Genomic DNA, 20,171 nt, shown 5'->3' with positions numbered 1-20,171 from the left:
TTGAAATCCGTCAGTTCCAATAAGGTTTTAGTTAGTAATTTGTAAAACTCTTTGTCTAAAACATTTGGAGCATACACAGAGACTAGTGCTAGCATTTTACCCTCCAAGCGGATTTTAGCAACAGCTATCCTCCCGTCACTGTCAGACCAATCACCCAAAAAATCCAACCTAAGGTTACGTCTAGCCAATATGGCTACTCCCTTGGTTTTGGAAGAAGCAGCTGAAAAGGCTAAAACACGATAATGTTTATTAGCCAATCGGTTGGAATGCTCTTTTAAAAGATGAGACTCCTGTATAAATGCAAAGTCAATTGATTTAGATCGCAAAACCCCCAAAATGCTGGTTCGCTTATGCGGTATATTCGCTCCCCTTACATTGAAACTTAGAAATTTATATTCTGTCATAATTGTGGTTCAAACCATACGCACAGCAAGCACAGTAGAACATTTTAGAATTTCCTAGTTGGTCCCTCACAACAAACCTTCCCCACAGAAAAACAAAACAACCCCAAAAGGAACAGAAAGGAAAAAGCAACATCAAACGAACATAAAAAAACACATAACATTGAAGCTTGAGGGGGAAAACCCCATTAGCATCAGAGTGCACAAAAACAGTTCCCCACCCCATCAACCTATTAGTCAACCTTCATTTCACTCTGTCAGAGAGTGCAAACAAGTAACTGCCCAAAAGTAACCATACATTGCCCTCTGGTGATTATGTAAATATATAACAGATCACCAAAGTAAAAACAACAACAACAAAAAAGTGCCTTCTTGTGGCTGAATAGCTCTCAAACATTCCATCCGCTCAAATTATGATCAATCTCCCCACTTCATATCACTTAAATAAATGAGAATGGTATGTTAACATTTCTAGTAAAGAAGGGGGAGAGAAAAAAGAAAAGAATAAAGGGAAAAAAAATGAGGGGACTATAACAACTGTAATAATAATAATCAGTCCAGCATTAGGCCCACCTAGAATGTGATAAAGCCCTATAAGCCACGTTAATGCAAATAACCAAACACTTGTGACAGAAAAGTGGAAATAAGGCTGTCACCACGACAAGGCACTAATATAATATTAATAATAAAAATAAATAAAAAGGAAATCAGTGTATATGATATAAAAAATATATGCACTTATATATGTAGTTAGAAATAGAAATTAAAAGCACATCCGGGGGGCCATATGCAGCAAAGCACACACAGTGTTAATGCATACTGCGCCACATACAGCCCCCCCCATGCATCCATGTACACAAACCACAATTACTAATTAGAAGGGGGAAAAAAAGAAAGAAAAGAAAAGTCTGTATACATAAGTATTTACATAAAACACAGTTATGTATGATCAGGAAACCATATACAACACAGCACACATAATGCATACTGCGCCATATACAGCTCCCTGTACATGCCCAAAAGGCCAGTGCAAACTTAGATAAATGTCAATCATATTAGTTAAGTCTGTTTCCGTCTTAAACAGTAAACTACCATGGCCAAAGCCCAGTCTCGCCCTCCTACCCGAGAAAGTAGCGTTTTAGGAGGCATAAACGAACCATAAACTAACAACCAACATAGCCGCCATTACCTAACAGAAAGAGAGAGAGAGAGAGAGAGAGAGAGACACACACACACACACACAGCGAGAGAGAGAGCCATCCCTGCAAGCAAGCCCTGGTTGGGCCTCTGCAGGCTATGTGTGGGCAGTGAGGGCAATGCCAGCCTGCACTTAACCGACACAGGCCCATAGTGGGATTGGCCAAATTAGGCCCACAGCTGTTGACTCATCATGGGCTAACCATGGGCGTACTGTGGGCAGCCTGTACGTGTGAAAAGAGCGGCAAATGATGTGGGCTTCCCACACAAAAACTGCATTGGGCCCAAATGTAGAACTATGCTAAGGGCCTAAACTGGCGTACTGAGGGCAGCCCTCAAAAGTTGCCGCTCTTTTCACCTTTTTTATGTATTTATTTATTGTTCCCGCCTTTTCATTCACTACCACCATGACTACCACTGGACAGCAGCTAATGACAGGAGGAGATGAACCATGATTTGGACATGGCTGTTATTTAATGGTGAAATGGTACAGTAAGGACCTGCTTTTGACATTAATATAAGATAATAGCCAATAAGATAATGCATTTTCTGTTCTTTCATTTCTCTTAGCATTGTTCACACAAACCACAAAGGGTGGATATTGGCATAAGCTAACTTAGCTAACTCAACTTGTTAACTTTGGCCATAGCTGGCCAGCTGTTTACCCAAAGTTACACCAAGTTATTATTGTAAACTGTGTGAGCTTGTAGATCTGCTATTTTCAGGTAGGCCTACCAAATACATTGTGCAATGGAGCATAAATACATATCTAGCTAAATTAGCAAGTTATAAAACAGTGTGGCAACAAGTGAATTATTTGTTAGCTAGCTATAGTTTGGTTTGTGTCAGAGAAATGGCTAACAGTTTGTGCACACTCACACACCATGTTGCCCTAAATATGTTTCTGTTCCTTACTTCTTTTCCTAAAGTTGGATAAGTTTGTCAAAGATAACCATATAGCCTACATGGAATCTGACTGAGTGGGTCACGTCTTTTGAAGGTATGTACTGTAATAGGCATTTACTGAATGCATTTTACTGAATGTACAATAGTACACATGACTGTTGTTGGTATTTATCTCATATTAGATAAACACATTATCCCTTTTGAAACAGAAAGCCTTTAAAACAGCTTGTAAAAACAGTTTGTGTCTGTTAAAACAATATTTTGCAGAGCAAAGGATTGACACAGAGTGCTTCTTTCTCCTGGAATGGAGAACACTTGGCATCCCTCATACTGTATATCTCCTTGGGCCACGGCTGAAATTTCAACTACACCTGCTTGAGGTACACCAGAGTAGGTCTAAAGAGACAAAATGTGTTATGTGTGTTTCAAAATGTAGTTATTAGGTAAGGAAAGTATTTGGGGATAAAGGATGTTTTTCTTTTTTTCCTCAAAACTGGGAATTGCTCCTTTCATTAATTATCAGGAAACTGGGGCCTGTAGTTAACTTCTGGTCTAAGCCATGTGACATACATTTTAAACATGGATCACAGCAGTGGTTCTCAACCTTTTCAGGCAACTGTGACCCCACTTTGAACTGGGGACCCCAACAAAATAATCACATTTGAATTGATGACCCCCTAAAAATATTACATTGGAATTGGGGACCCGCACATGGACTGTTTGATTCGGTTCCATTGGTAATTATTGTGAAAGTGGCAGATCTACAAGCTCAGAAGTTCAACCGCAAACTGGTGTTGTGAGCTTCTAGATTCCCTGGGGGTCCTGACCCACACATTGAGAACCACTGGATTACAGGATAAAACTATACTGTATAGATACCTTTATTATCCCAAGGGTGAAATTCAGTTATAGTAAGTGTATGCATGTATAGTAAGTGTATGCAGTGTTTTGTGTATTTTTATTTTTATCATTTAAACAATGTAGCTCTGACCCTGGTGCTAATAATTTTCTTTTCATACTTTTACTTTTCTATTATTATAGCCCCACACCAGAGCCTACTATTTTGCTGCAGCCCATACCAGCACCAGAAGACTCACCACAACCAGTATTGCCTACAGACCAGCAAAGAGCTTTGGTGGAAAATGGAGCAACATTCGTAAGTTCACTTTGTCTGTGCGAGCAGCTTTGCAGCCTTGCTTCATTGACTGTAGGGAGGAGAGGGTGGTCTAGTCTACATTTTGAAATTAATGTTCTGTAGTTTTAATTTATTTTGCCTTCTCTTTTTTATTAAAGCAAAATAGATGATGGGAAATGTTTGTTTTGTGGTCTTCAGAAGAAGCTCTCCTGACCAATCTCTATATCAATGGTCCATATACTGTATGCCCACCTGATGGAGGAGCGCTTCGGAGAGAAGTGAGTATTCTCAATCAAGATTAAGCCATTTTTTAACTAGTGGGAGGTACATTTTCACTTATGTGAACCACATACTGTGTAGGGTGCCATCCAAGCAATCCATTTCAAAAAGCGTTTACATAAAATATTTTGTAAGGACTGTATTCAATTAATAGTTTAGGTTGTTAGTAGCATTTATATATATATATATATATATACATAGTAAGTCCAACTTCAGCTATGAAGGCAACCCTGGCATTGTCGATAGTGGATACATTTCCATGCTTGAGGGACTGTCAGGGCACATACTATATAGCCTGACTTAGCCAGACTATATACTCATGCTGCTAACTAACTGGCGTAACTGCAGTATATATCCCCACCTTGTTTTAACATGGGTGGATTGTCTAGCTGAGCTGGACTAACTACTATACACTATATCCTACAGTATATAATGCACAAAGCAAATTATGAACACATTGTCAACTTGGTGTTGCTGCCTGTTGTTTCCTAACGTGTGTGTGTTCCTTTCTGCTTATTTCCTTTACGAAGATGAATGGTTCACCCCGGGGAGGAGTCATAAACCAGCATCAGGGTATCTGGAGGAGCACCTCCACAATGTCTGGAAAAGGTGCCGACAGCGCTAGGGCAGGCAGTTGAATTCACCACAAGAGGGAACAGACCCGAGTCATCCTGCCAGGTACAGCAAGATCAAGGTGTCAATACAATGAATGTAGTATATTCAACTCACTTGCATTTCGAAGTGGATGACTGTATGCTCTTTGCAACAAAGAACTCTACATTGTAAACTCGGATGTCTTCATCTACCACTATTTTCTAAGTGAGAATGTATTCTTTTCTCTGCTCATCACAGAATCAGATGTAACTGCAGAGCAAGTCCTGCAAATGTCAGAGTGGCTGAAAAACAACATAAGTTCGATACATTTTGCAGACCTCCATCTATAGGGTACAGTGGATACGAGAAAATGGGACAAAGCCAATCCAAGCCATAGTTGAAGAGTTCCTGCGTCACAGTTACAAGGACACTCACAAGGTGAGCTTTTGAATTAAATTGATTATTGTTTGTTCCTTAGGGCATGGTCAACCAAAGTTTAATTCTACCTGTGGATTCTGTCAAAGCTTTTCAATGGGAATGAAGTATAAACATGTTAGCACTATGTGTGTGTGTGTGTGTGTGTCTCTCTCTCTCTCTCACACACACACACACACACACACACACACACACACACACACACACACACACACACACACACACACACACACACACACACACACAAATAATATAATAATTATGTTTTATATATTTCCAGATGAATTCAGCCATGAGAAAGGACAAGTCTGGGTAATGGTTGTGAGCAGTACAAGAAGAAACATCCTGGAAAATTGACTCATGGCTCAAGTCACAAGGTGGGCTGGTGGTATATGGGACTCGCCGTTAACGGCTGGCTGGAGGTTGGTTGTTTTGTTGTTGTTTATAGTTTGTTTAAAAAAACGATTTGTTAAAAATGTGTGTGCTTTTGTTGTTGTTTGAAATCAATCACACAATCTTAATATTCTGGGTCCTTCGTTCCAGTTTATTGGTTGACCGTAAGCACCATCCACCCCACCCAGATCAACACTTGACAATAAGCTGCAAAGTTAGACTGTGCTATTGTGGACACTTCTGCTTAGTATTCAGTTCCTGACATTTTATTTTCTCTTTTTTTTTCCTTCTTCTTCTTTTTTATTACCTACAGTTGCATGGTAGTGCTGAGGTCGGGGTCTAAGGAGTAGTTATAAGGGATTTAATTAAGAGATGATGTATGTAAATAATGTTATCCTAATCCCTGAATACTCTAAAACAAACAAAGTAAAAGTACAAAAGTATTGGTATCAACATTTACTTAAAGTACCAGAAGTAGAAAGTACTCATTATGCTGGATGTCCCATTTCAAGTTTTCAAATGTAAGATCTTGAAAATTGCAGATCTATTAGCTCACTATGCGTCACATCACAGGCTTGTAGAGCTCTTTTTTCAAATGGCCGAAATGTATATAGGGCTGAGGTGGTCAATGTATGTTTTTAATAATAATCAAAATCTAAAAAGTAACTAGTAACTAAAGTTTTAAAATGATTGTAGTGGAATAAAAGTATAATGTCTGCCTTTTAAGTTATAGTGAAGTAAAAGTATTGAAAATTGGAAACCCCAATGTTGTTCTACTGAATGTACCGGTATGTTGTGTTGTTTTATATTTGTTTTGTATTTAATAAATACATTGATTTTAATCTCTTTGACTATTGTTATTTATTTTTTATACATTTTAGATGAATAGAATAATAGTTATGTTTTTTTTCCTAAAGTGAACTTAACTTACAGTAGTTAAAATGGTTTAACCATAATTATTGATGCAATAGAGGAAATAGACTACAAAACCATTGTGGGCATAGTGAGGGCCTAGTTAGGGCAGTAAATAGGGCTTCCTGAGGGCCAAGTGAGGGCTGCCTATTCAGGGCCCCAAGTGGGCCTATGCCGGCCCAGTGTAGGCTTGTGAGGGCAGCAAGTAAGGGCTGCCCACGCAGGCCCAGCACTTTGGGGCCAACACTTTGCCGATGTTCAAAACCTCTGGGGCCCAGTGTGGGCCGCCTACAGGGGACCCTTTGTCCAGCCCTAAGTGGGCCTGGACAGGGCCAGTGCAGGCTTGCTTGCAGGGATAGAGAGAGAGAGAGAGAGAGAGAGAGAGAGAGAGAGAGAGAGAGAGAGAGAGAGAGAGAGAGAGAGAGAGAGAGAGAGAGAGAGAGGGAAAGCCGAGACAGACAGAGAGACATAGACGAGACATAGACGAGAGAGAGAGCAGGCTCCGTCTGAACCGCGACACGGAACCCGTTAGACAAAGCTTAACAGAGAGAGATAAAACCCTCTAGACCTATATAGTAAGCAGCACAACGCTCAATAAGAGCAAAGAAAAGGAATACAATAATAACAAGAACAATGTCCATTATATTCAAACAAAAAAGACAGTGAATTATGCTTATAGCTTTAGCAGCCCTAAATCCTCTCTCCTTGCGGTAACCTAAATTAAAACGAGTAACACCCATCTGCTTACAGATCTTGTTAAAAAATAAAATATATCTTATTCTTCGATACAAATAAAATAGGTATTATGAAACGAAACACTTGAAAACAAAACGTCAAGTCAGATGATGAGTCCAAAACAATAAGTAGGCTTACATTAACAACTCACCCTTTGGGGAGGAGGAGGAGGAGAGAGTGAGGAAAGAAAGACGCTGCGTAAAAGTCATCTCCAAAGTCCCAGCCAGCTTACCAACAGTCCATTAAAGGCAAAAGGATATCACATCGGCAGAATGTGTTTGAAAGCACGCGATCACGAAAGCAAAAGTGTCCCTGGTAAAAGTTAGTTCTCTGTAACTGTCGTCTCATCATCCCGCGTAGCTAGAGTCTCGTCCGCAGCACCTGGAGTCTTGAACTTATCCTTGCAAAAGGCCAGAGCTTCCTTGGGTGAGTTGAAAGTAGAAGTCGCCTCATCCACGGTTATCCAGAATTTGCTCGGGTGCCTTATTCCGTATTTCACTCCTTCCGCGGTGATGGAACGTAGGAATTCCTTTACTGGCCCGAAAGCTGCCCTTCTCTTTGATGTTTCAGCAGACCAGTCGGGGAAAATATACACCTTTTTGCCATTGTATGTCAGTTGGCCTGCTTTCCTGGAGAGCTGGAGTATGCGTTCCTTTACCCGGAAAAAATGGATCCTTGCCAGGAAAGCCCTTGGCTTATCAGAACGTGGATTGCCGGTCCGATGAGCACGATCCACCTCCGGGGGGGAGTCGGGAAACTCGTCGGGGAATGTTTTCTGCAAAAAAGACTGGATAAAGGCCACTGGGTCAGCCTTTTCTAGCCCAGGAGAGATCCCAATCACTCTTATGTTGTTCCTACGACTCCGGTCTTCTGCTATGACGAGCTTCTCCTCCAGATTAGCACATCTTCTCTCCAATTCAGTGATACACATCTGCAAACTGTCCATGGAGGAACCAAAGTTCTCAATGGCCTCCCCATGTTCAGCCACGGTCGTGTTCAGCGTGGCGACTGCAGGACGCAGCTCCTTTCCGAAGTCATCAATCTTCTTCAGTAATTTCTTCTCCAAGCCAAGCATCATGGGTTGAATAAAACCATCCATAAACTCTTTCAGTGATTCCTTGAGGACCTCGCGCAGCATGCTCTTTGTAACCGGAGCGTCAGCGTCGCCCTGCATTGCGCCGGCCATGTTGTCAGCGTTTGCGGTCGGAGACCTGGTACTCCTCGACCTCGTGTTAATCGTATTCGGCATGAAACACGAAACAACTGCAAAAACAGACGCTCACCAGTGTTTTGGGCGTTTAAAGTCTCAAAAGAACTATAAAGGCAGTAAAAAATGGGCTTAAAAAATGTGAAAACTATGCACCTCCACAGAGCTCAACAAACGCGTCCTACTCGGTCGCCATCTTGTCGGAACTCTGCTATTCTTCAATAGTTAAAGCACAAAATAATGCGTAATAATGCGTTCCTGGTCTAAATGGGTTAAACCCCCTCCCCCTATGAAGAACATTCATGGGGGGCCCGCAGTGAATCCTTGTACCCAGGGCCCAGAATTTGGTGTGACACCCCTGCCTGTCCTCCTCCGTTCCCGAGCTTGCTTTACGTGGTTTGAGGGGAGAGTGTGTGTTTGGGGGGGGGGGGGATACTCAGGTGACACAGGAGGGAGAGGCGCGGTGCGACGTCACAGCACACATCATACAACCAGCATCTGCTTTACTCTAAAAATACACCACAAGAGACGCGCGCGCGCACGCACGCACGCACACACACACACACACACACACACACACACACACACACACATAATGAACCAAGTTCAACAGTTACTAACTAAGTCAGTCGCTCTGGATTAAGAGCGTCTGCTAAATTATGCCTAAATTGTAAATTGTAAATTGATGCTATGTTCTCATGGATGCTAGGCACGTTTGTCCCTAAGAAGCATCTTGCTTAGGTGTTTCCTGTTGTCATAGGCGGCGCACAGCTACACACAATCTATAACGCACGCTGTAAGAAAAAGACAGAGAACATCTTAAAGGACAGCAGTCATCCCGCCCATTCCCTGTTCTATCTCCTCCCATCCAAAAAACGTTACCAGAGCATCTCATCGCACACCACCCGTCTCAGTAATAGTTTTTATGCTCAAGCAATCAGGTTGCTTAACGAAGAGATGAAAGCGAGACGTAGGTAGTCATGTGCACTGTACGCAGTTTTTAAACTGTACACTGTTACACTGTATGGTTTTTGTTGTTTTTGGGTTGTCTTGGGTGACTTGTTGTTGTCTTGTTGTTGTGGGTTGATGTTTTTGTGTGTAATAAGGCTGAGAGTGCTCCTGGCACATGCATTTCATTGTATGTCTGTACCTGTATGGATATGCATGTGACTAATAAACCTGAACCTGAACCTGAACCTGAACCTGCGTATATAAGGCTAGGGGAGGCTGTGCCTTCCCAAATGCTGCTGGGTACTTTCCAAATTATATAGGATATAACCTAATATAAAGTACGGACGCTGCACGCAGCATTATATAGACGGCGGCGGCCGCGGCGCTGAGAACAGCTGGCTGTACAAGCTTCAGTCATACAGTATACTCACATCGCGGGACAGAGATAAATTAGGCTTGATGATGGCTGCAGCTGATGTGATCATAGCCTAGTAAGCCTACTCATAGAGCGCAGTCTCCGTCTCTCGGTTCTCAGTGGAGGAAAACGTAGGCTACTCCGATTTTTTACTTAAAAGTATCAATAGCCTACTGCATTATTGAAATACTTTGTTACAAGTTAAAGTCAGGAATTCAAAATGCACTTGGGTAAAAGTAGGCTACGAAAGTGATGGCATATAGGCTCACAACGTGTCACAGCGCAGCGCGACGCGTTGTGAGCTTGTAGATTGGCTATTTTCAAATAGTCTATAAAACGTTGTTTTATAGCCTAATATGTTTTATAATATAATAATTTACATCTGCAAAGTAACTAGCCTAATATGTTTTATAATATAATAATTTACATCTGCAAAGTAACTAGTAGCTATGTTTTCATATAATTGTAGTGGAGTAAAAATACAATATTTGCATCCGAGATGTTGTGGAGTAGCCTAGTATTGAAAAAAAACAAAACAAAAAAAAACAGCCTCCCCAAACGTTTGGCTCACCCGCCGCCTATGCCTGTTGTGTATGTGTGTGCACCAGGCACGTGCACACATAGACATCAAAGGGGGCTTGAGCCCCTGCTCTTTTATCTGTCTGTAAAAACTGCCCTTTCCAGACCATAAATGCAATTTTTACTACGGTGAAAGAAATGCAAATGCCCTCTTTCCGTGCCATATAATACCGCATTTAATAGAATTGCCTTGTCAAAACTCCACTTCCAGCCCCTGCCTCTCTAACATTCTCTGTACGTCCCTGGTGTGCATTTGTGTGTGTGTGTGTGTGTGTGTGTGTGTGTGTGTGTGTGTGTGTGTGTGTGTGTGTGTGTGCGTGCGTGCGTGCGTGCGTGCCTGCGTGTATCCAGAGAGGTGGAGCAGGTGGGGGTGTCGGACCTGGAGATCATCTCTGCTGCGGTGGAGGAGAAGGGGTGCAGCAGGTCTGTGCCGGTGCAGCTGGTGAGCTTTGGCTACAGAGAGCTTCCTCTGGCAGCGTTGGACCTGTCCCTGGCCGGCTCACAGCTGCTCTCCAACGCAGACGACGAGGACAACAGAGAGGGGTGAGTGAGCCACCGCTGGACAGGCACGTGCACACACAGACATCAAGGAGGGGCTTGAGCCCCTAGCTGCCCTTTTATCATTCTGTAAAAAGTGCCATCTCCAGACCATGAATGCAGTTTTTAACTATGGCGAAAGAAACACAAATGCCCTCTTGCCATGCCATACCTGAAGGCAGCGTTCAAGACAACTGCCTTGTCCAAACTCTCCTGTGCTATCACGCACCAAAAATAACCAAAAATAGCCGACCTCCAAGCGCGCTGCGACGCGTAGTGAGCTTGGAGCTTGGAGGTCTGCTATTTTTCATAGCAGTAAATCATTTTTAAATGAAGGGTGGGTTACTCAGACATGGTGAGTGCATCCAGGCCCATAAATAAATGCACTTCACATAACTACGAGTCCTAATAAATCTAGTTTCCTCTCTTGCTCAATAGGGCCAGATATGAGCCCATTAAATTATTTACCATTACTGGGTCAGAGACTTGAATGCATCTAATTATGTCGCTATGATAGAACACGGTTGCCAGGCATGTAATAAACATAAATTGAAGAAATGGTCTATACTTGTTTCTATTCTACGGACGCTGGGGTTCAAGTGGTTAATATATTAAAGGAGGGGATTTTTTTTTCCATCACACAAAGATTTGGAGGACCCTCTGTAGTGACTCTGAGGACCCCCTAGGGGTCCTGGACCCCTGTTGAAGACCCCTGTCCTTGAGCAAGACACCGAACCCCTATCTGCTCCTGATGAGCTGGTTGGTGTGTTGTCTCCACAGCTGCTGGTGTAAATGGATGAATGTATATACAGTATGAGTGTACCATTTACTTATGTTTCATCTTCCTATCTGTAAATCAATCCGGAGAACGAACTGAAGTATCTGTACACATATTTAATGTTGAGCATAAATGGGCCTCAACAGGACTTGTGAACTTGAATCATATTTTATCGCCAGTAGCTCCCAGAGTCACTGTAATCTGGTACAGTATATCAGCAAATACTTACAGTATTGTTGAGAACTCTGTCACAGCACATCCTAAATCTATGTATTGATCATTTCATGTTATCCTTCATTTAGCGCTTGAGCCCTATTTAAAAAATAGTGGCAGTAGCTGATCTACAAGCACCTTTGTAAATAAAGAATATGCATTCAGACAGTGTATTCGCCTCGTTTCACACAGGCACTGGCAAAATATCTTGGCAGTGCAGGGATTGCAAACTATCGTGAGCCAAACCCGTGGATGTGCTGTTGTGCTCCTGATGTGGCTGTGTCAGCAATATTCTAATGACAACGTGCAATCTTGACTAATGACAGCCAACACATGATGTCTCTCTTGTCTTATTTGGTGAACCGTGTAGATTGCATAGGATGCACAGAATCATAACAATATGCTGTTCTTGTAGAGGGTTTTTCCTTTTCATTAGGCAGGCGTTTTAGTCAGTTAACACTAGATATCCTTCCGCTGTTGCCGATAAGCATTAGGGTTGTTTGTTTGTTTGTTTGTTTGTTTGTTTTATTTTTGTTTTATTTTTTTTGCGTGTGTTGAGTAGATGTGAGATATATATAGAGTAGTGTCTACAGTTTGTACAGTAGACACAAACATAATTAAGCATAGACGCACACGCATGCACAAATGTCCCATATTATAATATACACGATAACCATCAATCAACTATTAAGTGTCTCCCTAAGCCCTTGACCCGCTGTCACCCCAATTCTGCATGATGTCCATTTATCATTGGATGAGATGACACCCCCTGGCTTGTCCAGCATCCATATGTTAACCACAATCAATTAATCACATCAATCTGAATATCCGCCTGCCGTCCTTCCTCCTTCCCCCCCTCTCTGTGGGACATTAGGCAAGTTTAAGCTTGACGATTTTCAGGACAGCTGCTATGACGTAATCGCCATAGCAGTCAAAATCGTTAAGCAAACAGCCGTCGACGACGGGGTCCCACCCCTTTTACTGAAAGTTAGCTTCTGGCATAGTACAGACGGCTGCGACGGCGGCAGGTTGGTCTATCGAGCGCTGATCATTTCCGGTTACCGTGTTGCCATCTGCCGTAGCCGCCATTTGCTTAAAGTCACTAATTACAACCAGTGGTGCTGCTACTCCAGTACTGTACTGTACTGTACTCAAGTACAATTTTGAGGTACTTTTACAGTACCTCAAACACACCCTTGGGCTCCACAAGTTAGAATAAAAGATGGACACAACAACCCTGGGCGCACAACAAACCTTGAGTGCTTTGAGCCAAGATGTAGGCCAGATGTAGGCCAGATGTAGGCCGCGCTTTAGAGTCCAGACAAAGCCAAATGTTGGAGCTTAGCTCCTTTCCAGGAGCACCACTCAAAAACAGCCTCTCTCTGGTGGCCCCTGGAGAACATTCCATATTCCAATGTAAAAATAAATTGTGCTTCACCATTGTGCTGGGTAGCTTGGCAACATACAAGAGTTCTGAGTGCAGTTCATCCATCCATTACAATTTCTGGATGTCGAGTGGATATTGTCTATTTACCCCAAAGAAATAATTCACCTGGATTGTGTCCAGCTTTCATCTTCTCCATCATCAATAACAATATCTTGTGCTCTTATCGGGTGCTCAAAATAAAAGCAAATATACAAACAAAAGATACGAACATGTAAACACTTCACCTGGCCAGCCTGCCTCAAATACTCTTCCCGCAAAGATGCTTCCATGCCAATTACCCAGGTAGAACATACTGAAATACTGTATCTACTTCCTCTTTTCTTAATATCAAAATCTAAGCCTGTGCTCAGGACTGGCACAGAAAACATCAAAATGCATGAAATGAAGCAGGCCCTTATAGCCTGATGGACATACTGTACATGTCCATTGTTGTGTCTTATCAGATATAGCGAACAACAAACGGTGACAATTTTTGTTCATTCCTGTTGTCACAGTCTTGTGGCCCCCGACTTCAATTGATTTTACAATTGTGGCCCACTGCCTAATCTAGTTGAATACCCCTGATCTATAATGAGTGGGACATTATTTGAACATACTGGGAAAAAAGAAAATAAATCTGTGGCTAAATTGCTCTAATCATTTTAATCTATTGCCACATAGTTAAACCACAGCGCTCATTTGTACACGTTCAGTTACAAACGGATGATTTACTGTCTACAGTATGTGCCTGAGATCACCATTGTCCTGAAACTTTGAAGGTCACTGCAACACCACTTAAATTAGTTATAAACCCTAACAAAATAATAAAAGAATAACAATATGTAGGGTTTTGGAAATGTGTGTTCCCATAATTCAAATGGAGCTATATTAATAATATGACATGCATAATCTCCTTCCACGTTTACCCTGTGCTGAAGTAGCTTCATTACAGGAGATTTATTGGAGAATACACACATACAAATTGCTGGTTCTTCAGCAGTTCTTCTTTGTTTAGCTATAATGCGCCATCTAGATTTGGAAGATAGTAAGTACACTGTAAAAAAAATACACTTTCAGAGTTACAAATGGTTAAATGAACACTGATGATTTTACTGTGTAGGTGCCTGCGAATCACAGTGGTCCCTGCGACTTTGAAGGTCACTGCATATTCAGTGTGTCGGCAAAAATAAGAATAGATCGTGTACGGTTTAGAAATGTGTTTTCACATAATTCAAAAGGATACAGTTGCTTGCTGTATGAACTAGACCGGTGGTTCTCAACCTTTTCAGGCAGCGACCCCCCAAATAATCATATTTTAACTGGAGACCCCCCACCCTGACGAGCACTAAGAGTTGAGGCATTACATTTTGTATAAGACGGTTCTATTGTGCACTCTGTCGAGGTGCCAACTTGCACCTTGTTATTTATATCAGGTCATACTTGTTGGTGGTGACGTCACCGAGAACACTGCTCTCTCATTGGCTAAAGGCCCTGCCTTTGTACTGTCAGCCGGATACAGACAGCACCGATCACAGTACTTGCATGCTCTGCTGTAGCCTGGCGGTGCCAGCCTCTATCACACACTTCGTTACCGCCAGGGGGTGGTGTTTATTAACCAGGCTAGCTCTGCTGGCACAAGTAAGTAATAATATGACATCCTCAGTGAGCATTTAGCAGACCCTCTTATCCAGGGAAACTTACAAATAGAGAGATGCAATTGGAAATTGCAAGTGTGATTTCTTATCTATTGCCTATAGATAGCCAGAACGTCATGTGAAGCTCGACCAATCCTCGCTAGCACCACTCCCCCATTGAACTCAACTGCAATCAGAATCAGTGACATCACTGATGACATCACTGATGACGGCAACCACACTAACTAGAAAGATGTAATTCTGGGAAATTGCGAGTGTGGCGTAGTGACGTCACCGAGAATGCTGCTTCCTCATTGGCTAGAAGTTTATCCAATAATTCACTTATAAATTAATGGCCATATATGGAGGTCTATGTGCAGTCCTTGTACCTTTTATGCCCATATGGAGATCCCTGATCAATATTAACCCATTTGTAGCCGATCCCGAGAATACTCGTGAAAAATACTCGAGTACTCGGAGTGCCGATCCCGAGTATACTTGCGCTATATACTGTATATACAGTATAAAGCTGGCAAGCTTACCGTACGGTCCGTTGGAAAGTCCTGGCACGATTGGACTCGCCGATTCATCATCATCACGGATCCTCGTTCACACAATAGTGATTCCTTAACATGGTAGCCGACGGTCTATCTCATCTTTAATGTCCATTTTCTCCAAAAAACACTTTTGAAGCCAAGGATGGCATTGGATTCTCGCTATAATAACACAAGCTGAAAGGGAACGATCCGCCATTACTCCAACCGCATGGGACGATGATCACTTCCGGTGAATGACGTCATGACGTCAAACAGGAAATGTTTGCGCAATCGACTTCTGGCCTTCAAAATAAGAGACTGGCCACGGACGGAGCAGGCGAAAGGCGCGCTGGACATTTAACCCGTTCATGTCTGGAGCACTAAATGGGTTAAGCCCATATCTTGGAATGCCCATATATGGACATACGGTGTCAGTCTCATATAAAATGCCCATATGCCATATATGGACATACTGTACTGTGTCAGTCTCATATGGTCTATGACATTAGACATCTATGATCATGATGTCAGTCATCTCCATATTTGGCACAAGTTAATTTTTTGCATTTTTTCCATTCAAGTCAATGGAGAAAATGTATTATTTAATAAACTAGAAGCTAAGGGCGGCCCAGCGTCTAGTCGGCGACCTGGCCAACTCGGAACAATGTAAATAGGGAATGAATGCCCCGCCCTTTAGGACCCGTTTTGACCATCTGTCTGCCTGTGTCCATTTATGCCCATATATGGAGATATCTGTATCTGTCTGTCTGTCTGTCGGCGTCCATTTTATGTCCATATATGGAGATCACTGCAGTTATAGTTCTGGGTCCATTTTATGCCCAGATATGGAGATATCTGTCTATTTGCGTCCATGTTATGCCCATATATGGAGTATCTGTCTGTGCCTCCAACTGTGTTGCAGACACAGTGCCGGTTCCCCCTTTAATGCAAACCTCATTATACCTGTTGTCATAGGACCCGTTTTGAACATCTGTTTGCCTGTGTCCATTTATGCCCATATATGGAGATATCTGTATCTGTCTGTCTGCGTCCATTTTATGCCCATATATGGAGATCTTTGACCATCTGTTTGCCTCTGTCCATTTATGTCCATATATGGAGATATCTGTATCTGTCTGTCTGCAATCCATTTTATGCCCATATATGGGGGCATTCATTGAACGCGCGTGCCCGTGGGACGAACGGTTCTCGAGATACGCGGATTACATACATACATACACACTCACAGAGATTTTTTGTTGACTCATGTGGCGTACGTGATGTCAGAGCCTTTTATGAAGTGATGTCACAATGAGTCAGAGCTTTCGCCGATTTCCTCCGGAACAGCCTGATGTCAACAATCAACCCCGCATAAGGAGATTCCGAACGTTTCGCGCCGGTTCGGGAAAACCGCGCGTCGGGTCGGGTCGAGACCCGGCACTGCACTCCGTGCCGCGGCGGGGGACGCGCGTGCCGAATCTGAAGCCGGTGGGACAAACGGTTCTCGAGAAACGCGGATTACAGACACACAGACAGACAGACACGCAGAGACTTCTCGCATTTATAGATAGATAATATAAATTAAACTAATAAACAAGGGAGTGCAGAAATCAAATGGTGATGTCATGATGACGTGTGCATTCTAGAGTATAAAATGCTGGACACTGTCGGACACGGTTGGATCGTTGAGACAGAGTTGTCCTCTTGAATCCCTGTTCTGTAGTAAAGGTCCAAAACGTACCATAGGTATTGAGTCAGGACTCAGGAACTAATATGATAACATCTAGAAGTAATATGATAACATCTGGAAGTAACATGATAACATCTGGAACAATAACATCTGCTGCTGGACTCATTTCCCTCCTGGACGAGGATGACCCGCAGCTCCAGGAGTTCTCTCTGCGTAAGCTCAACGTCCTCGTCAACGACTTCTGGGCTGAGATCTCTGGATCCGTGGACAAGATCGAGGCGCTCTATGAGGACGAGTCCTTTCAGAGGAGGGATTTAGCGGCGCTGGTGGCCTCCAAGGTCTTCTACCATCTGGACTCGTTTGAGAATGCTCTGAACTATGCCCTGGGGGCCGGAAAATACTTCAATGTCACAGACGGGTCAGAGTACGTGGAGACCATCATTTCAAAGTGCGTTGACCACTACACAAGGCTTCAGGTGGAAAATGCCGAGCTGCCTGAAGTTGAGAAGAAGCCCATTGACCCTCGCCTGGAGGCCATCGTCAACAGGATGTTGGAAGGTTGCCAGGACAAGCCGGCCATCGGCATCGCCCTGGAAACCAGGCGCCTTGACAAGTTTGAGGAGACCATCAAGAACTCAAATGAAAGGAGCGTCCTGCTGACCTACAGCTTGAAGGTCTGCATGTCCTTGATCCAGAACAAGAAGTTCCGCAACGAAGTGCTCCGAGTGTTGGTCAAACTGTACGAGACCCTGGAGAAGCCAGACTTCATTAACGTCTGCCAGTGTCTGATCTTCCTGTACGAGCCGCAGAAGGTGAGCGTTGTCCTGGAGAAGCTGGTGAAGGAGGACAACGCTCTGATGGCCTACCAGATCTGCTTCGACCTGTACGAGAGCGCCAGCCAGAAGTTCCTCTCTGTCGTCATCCAGAACCTCCAGACCACTGCAGCCACCGCAGACAAAGACAGTGAAGCAATGGAAACCGACGCTAAGAAAAATGATGAAACCAAGGACCAGATCGCCAAGATGATCAGAATCCTCAGCGGAGAAATGGCCATTGAGCTGCACCTGCAGTTCCTCATCCGTAACAACAACACAGACCTGATGATCCTCAAGAAAACAAAGGATGCCGTTCGAAATTCAGTGTGCCACACGGCCACGGTCATCGCCAACGCTTACATGCACTCTGGAACCACCAGCGATCAGTTCCTCCGTGAGAACCTGGAGTGGTTAGGAAGAGCCACCAACTGGGCCAAGTTCACTGCCACAGCTAGTCTGGGTGTCATTCACAAGGGCCATGAGAAGGAGGCGCTGCAGCTAATGGCCACCTACCTGCCCAAAGACACCTCCCCTGGCTCCACCTACCAAGAGGGAGGCGGCCTGTACGCCCTGGGCCTGATCCACGCCAACCACGGAGGAGACATCATCGATTACCTGCTCAACCAGCTGAGGAGCACCAGCAACGACGTGGTTCGCCACGGCGGCGCCCTCGGCCTCGGGTTGGCTGCCCTGGGCACGGCCAGACAGGACGTCTACGACCTTCTCAAGTCCAACCTGGACCAGGATGACGCCGTCACCGGCGAGGCTGCGGGCCTGGCTCTGGGTCTGGTGATGCTGGGCTCCAGGTCGGCCCAGGCCATCCAGGACATGGTGGGATACACCCAGGACACGCAGCACGAGAAGATCCTGCGCGGGCTGGCCGTGGGCATTGCCCTGGTCATGTACGGATGCATGGAGGAGGCCGACGCCCTCATTGAGAGCCTTTGCAGGGACAAGGACCCCGTCCTGAGGCGCTCTGGGATGTACACGGTGGGCATGGCCTACTGCGGCTCCGGGAACAACAAGGCCATCCGGCGGCTGCTGCACGTGGCGGTGAGCGACGTGAACGACGATGTCCGGAGGGCCGCCATCGAGTCCATCGGCTTCATCATGTTCCGGACTCCGGAGCAGTGCCACAGCGTGGTGTCCCTCCTGGCTGAGAGCTACAACCCTCACGTCCGCTGCGGAGCGGCCATGGCCCTGGGCGTCTGCTGCGCCGGGACGGGCAACAAGGAGGCTGTCAACCTGCTGGAGACCATGAGCAACGACCCGGTCAACTACGTCCGCCAGGGAGCCCTCATCGCCTCGGCCCTCATCATGATCCAGCAGACCGACGCCACGTGTCCCAAGGTCAGCCAGTTCAGACAGCTGTACACCAAGGTGATCAACGACAAACACGACGACATCATGGCCAAGTTCGGCGCCATCCTGGCGCAGGGCATCCTGGACGCAGGCGGACGCAACGTGACCATCTCTTTGCAGTCCAGGACGGGCCACACACACATGCCCACCGTGGTCGGCCTGCTCGTCTTCACCCAGTTCTGGTTCTGGTTCCCGCTGTCCCACTTCCTGTCGCTGGCGTTCACCCCCACCAACCTCATCGGCCTCAACAAGGACCTGAAGATGCCCAAGGTGCAGTTCTGCTCTAACTGTAAGCCCTCCACATTCTCGTACCCGGCCGCCCTGAAGGTCACCAAGGAGAAGGAGAGGGAGAAGGTCTCCACCGCAGTCCTCTCCATCACGGCCAAAGCCAAGAAGAAAGAGAGGGAGAAGAAGGAGAGGGAAGAGGACAAGATGGAGGTGGAAAACGTGCAGGAGGCCAAGAAGGACAAGAGAGACGAGGACAAGGAGAACGAGAAGAAGAAAGAGCCTGCGGAGCCTGGCCACTACCTCCTGGACAACCCGGCCAGGGTGATGCCATTGCAGCTCAGAGTGCTCAGTATGCCAGAGGGCTGCCGCTACCGGCCCTTGAAACCGCTGGCCTCCGGCGGCATCATCATCCTGAAGGACACCAGGCAGGAGGAGGAGGAGGAGGAGCTAGTGGAGCCAGTCTCCTCCCACGGGCCCCGGGTGGAAGAGGAGGGGCAGGAGCCTGAGCCCCCCGAGCCCTTTGACTACGTCGACGAGTAGGACGGTTTGCGAACATCTGATATACCAGCATTTATTTGTTTGCTTGTTTGTTTGTTTATTTTCACTTATTGCAAGAGAATAAAAAAATGATACAAAGACTCAGTAAAAATGTGAAGGAGAATGCCCAAAAAAAAACCCAGCAACAATAAAGAGTCAAAGACCAAATATAAACCTCTAGGGGAAATAATGAATGGACCCAGCCAGGTTCATTAAGCAGACCATATGGAAAGGATTTGGTCATTTCAGAACCTTCTTAAATTGGTGAAAAGACAA

At 44.7% G+C, this 20,171-nt stretch overlaps 2 protein-coding genes across 2 annotated transcripts in view; both read left to right on the top strand.

The window, feature by feature from the left end:
- Positions 1 to 3,867: 3,867 nt before the first annotated feature.
- Positions 3,868 to 20,171, top strand: part of LOC308288767 (transmembrane protein 266-like) — a gene marked incomplete at both ends in the record, with an annotated part of 90,946 nt that continues 74,642 nt past the window's right edge. The window contains 2 exons of the mRNA XM_080730237.1: positions 3,868 to 3,917; positions 10,491 to 10,682. Coding sequence (XP_080586363.1) covers positions 3,868 to 3,917; positions 10,491 to 10,682 — 242 coding nt within the window. The remainder of the gene's footprint in view (positions 3,918 to 10,490; positions 10,683 to 20,171) is intronic.
- On the top strand, positions 17,079 to 19,898 carry LOC308288026 (26S proteasome non-ATPase regulatory subunit 1-like; the record flags this gene model as incomplete). The annotated part of the gene is made up of 1 exon (XM_080729371.1): positions 17,079 to 19,898. One exon carries the CDS (start codon positions 17,079 to 17,081, stop codon positions 19,896 to 19,898), a length of 2,820 nt encoding a protein of 939 aa, XP_080585497.1.

The sequence above is a fragment of the Nannobrachium achirus genome (genome assembly GCF_963921795.1).
Source record: "Nannobrachium achirus genome assembly, chromosome: 7".
Lineage (NCBI taxonomy): Eukaryota > Metazoa > Chordata > Actinopteri > Myctophiformes > Myctophidae > Nannobrachium > Nannobrachium achirus.
Note: the sequence above shows the minus strand (reverse complement) of the source record. Positions and strands in the feature narration are given on the sequence as shown.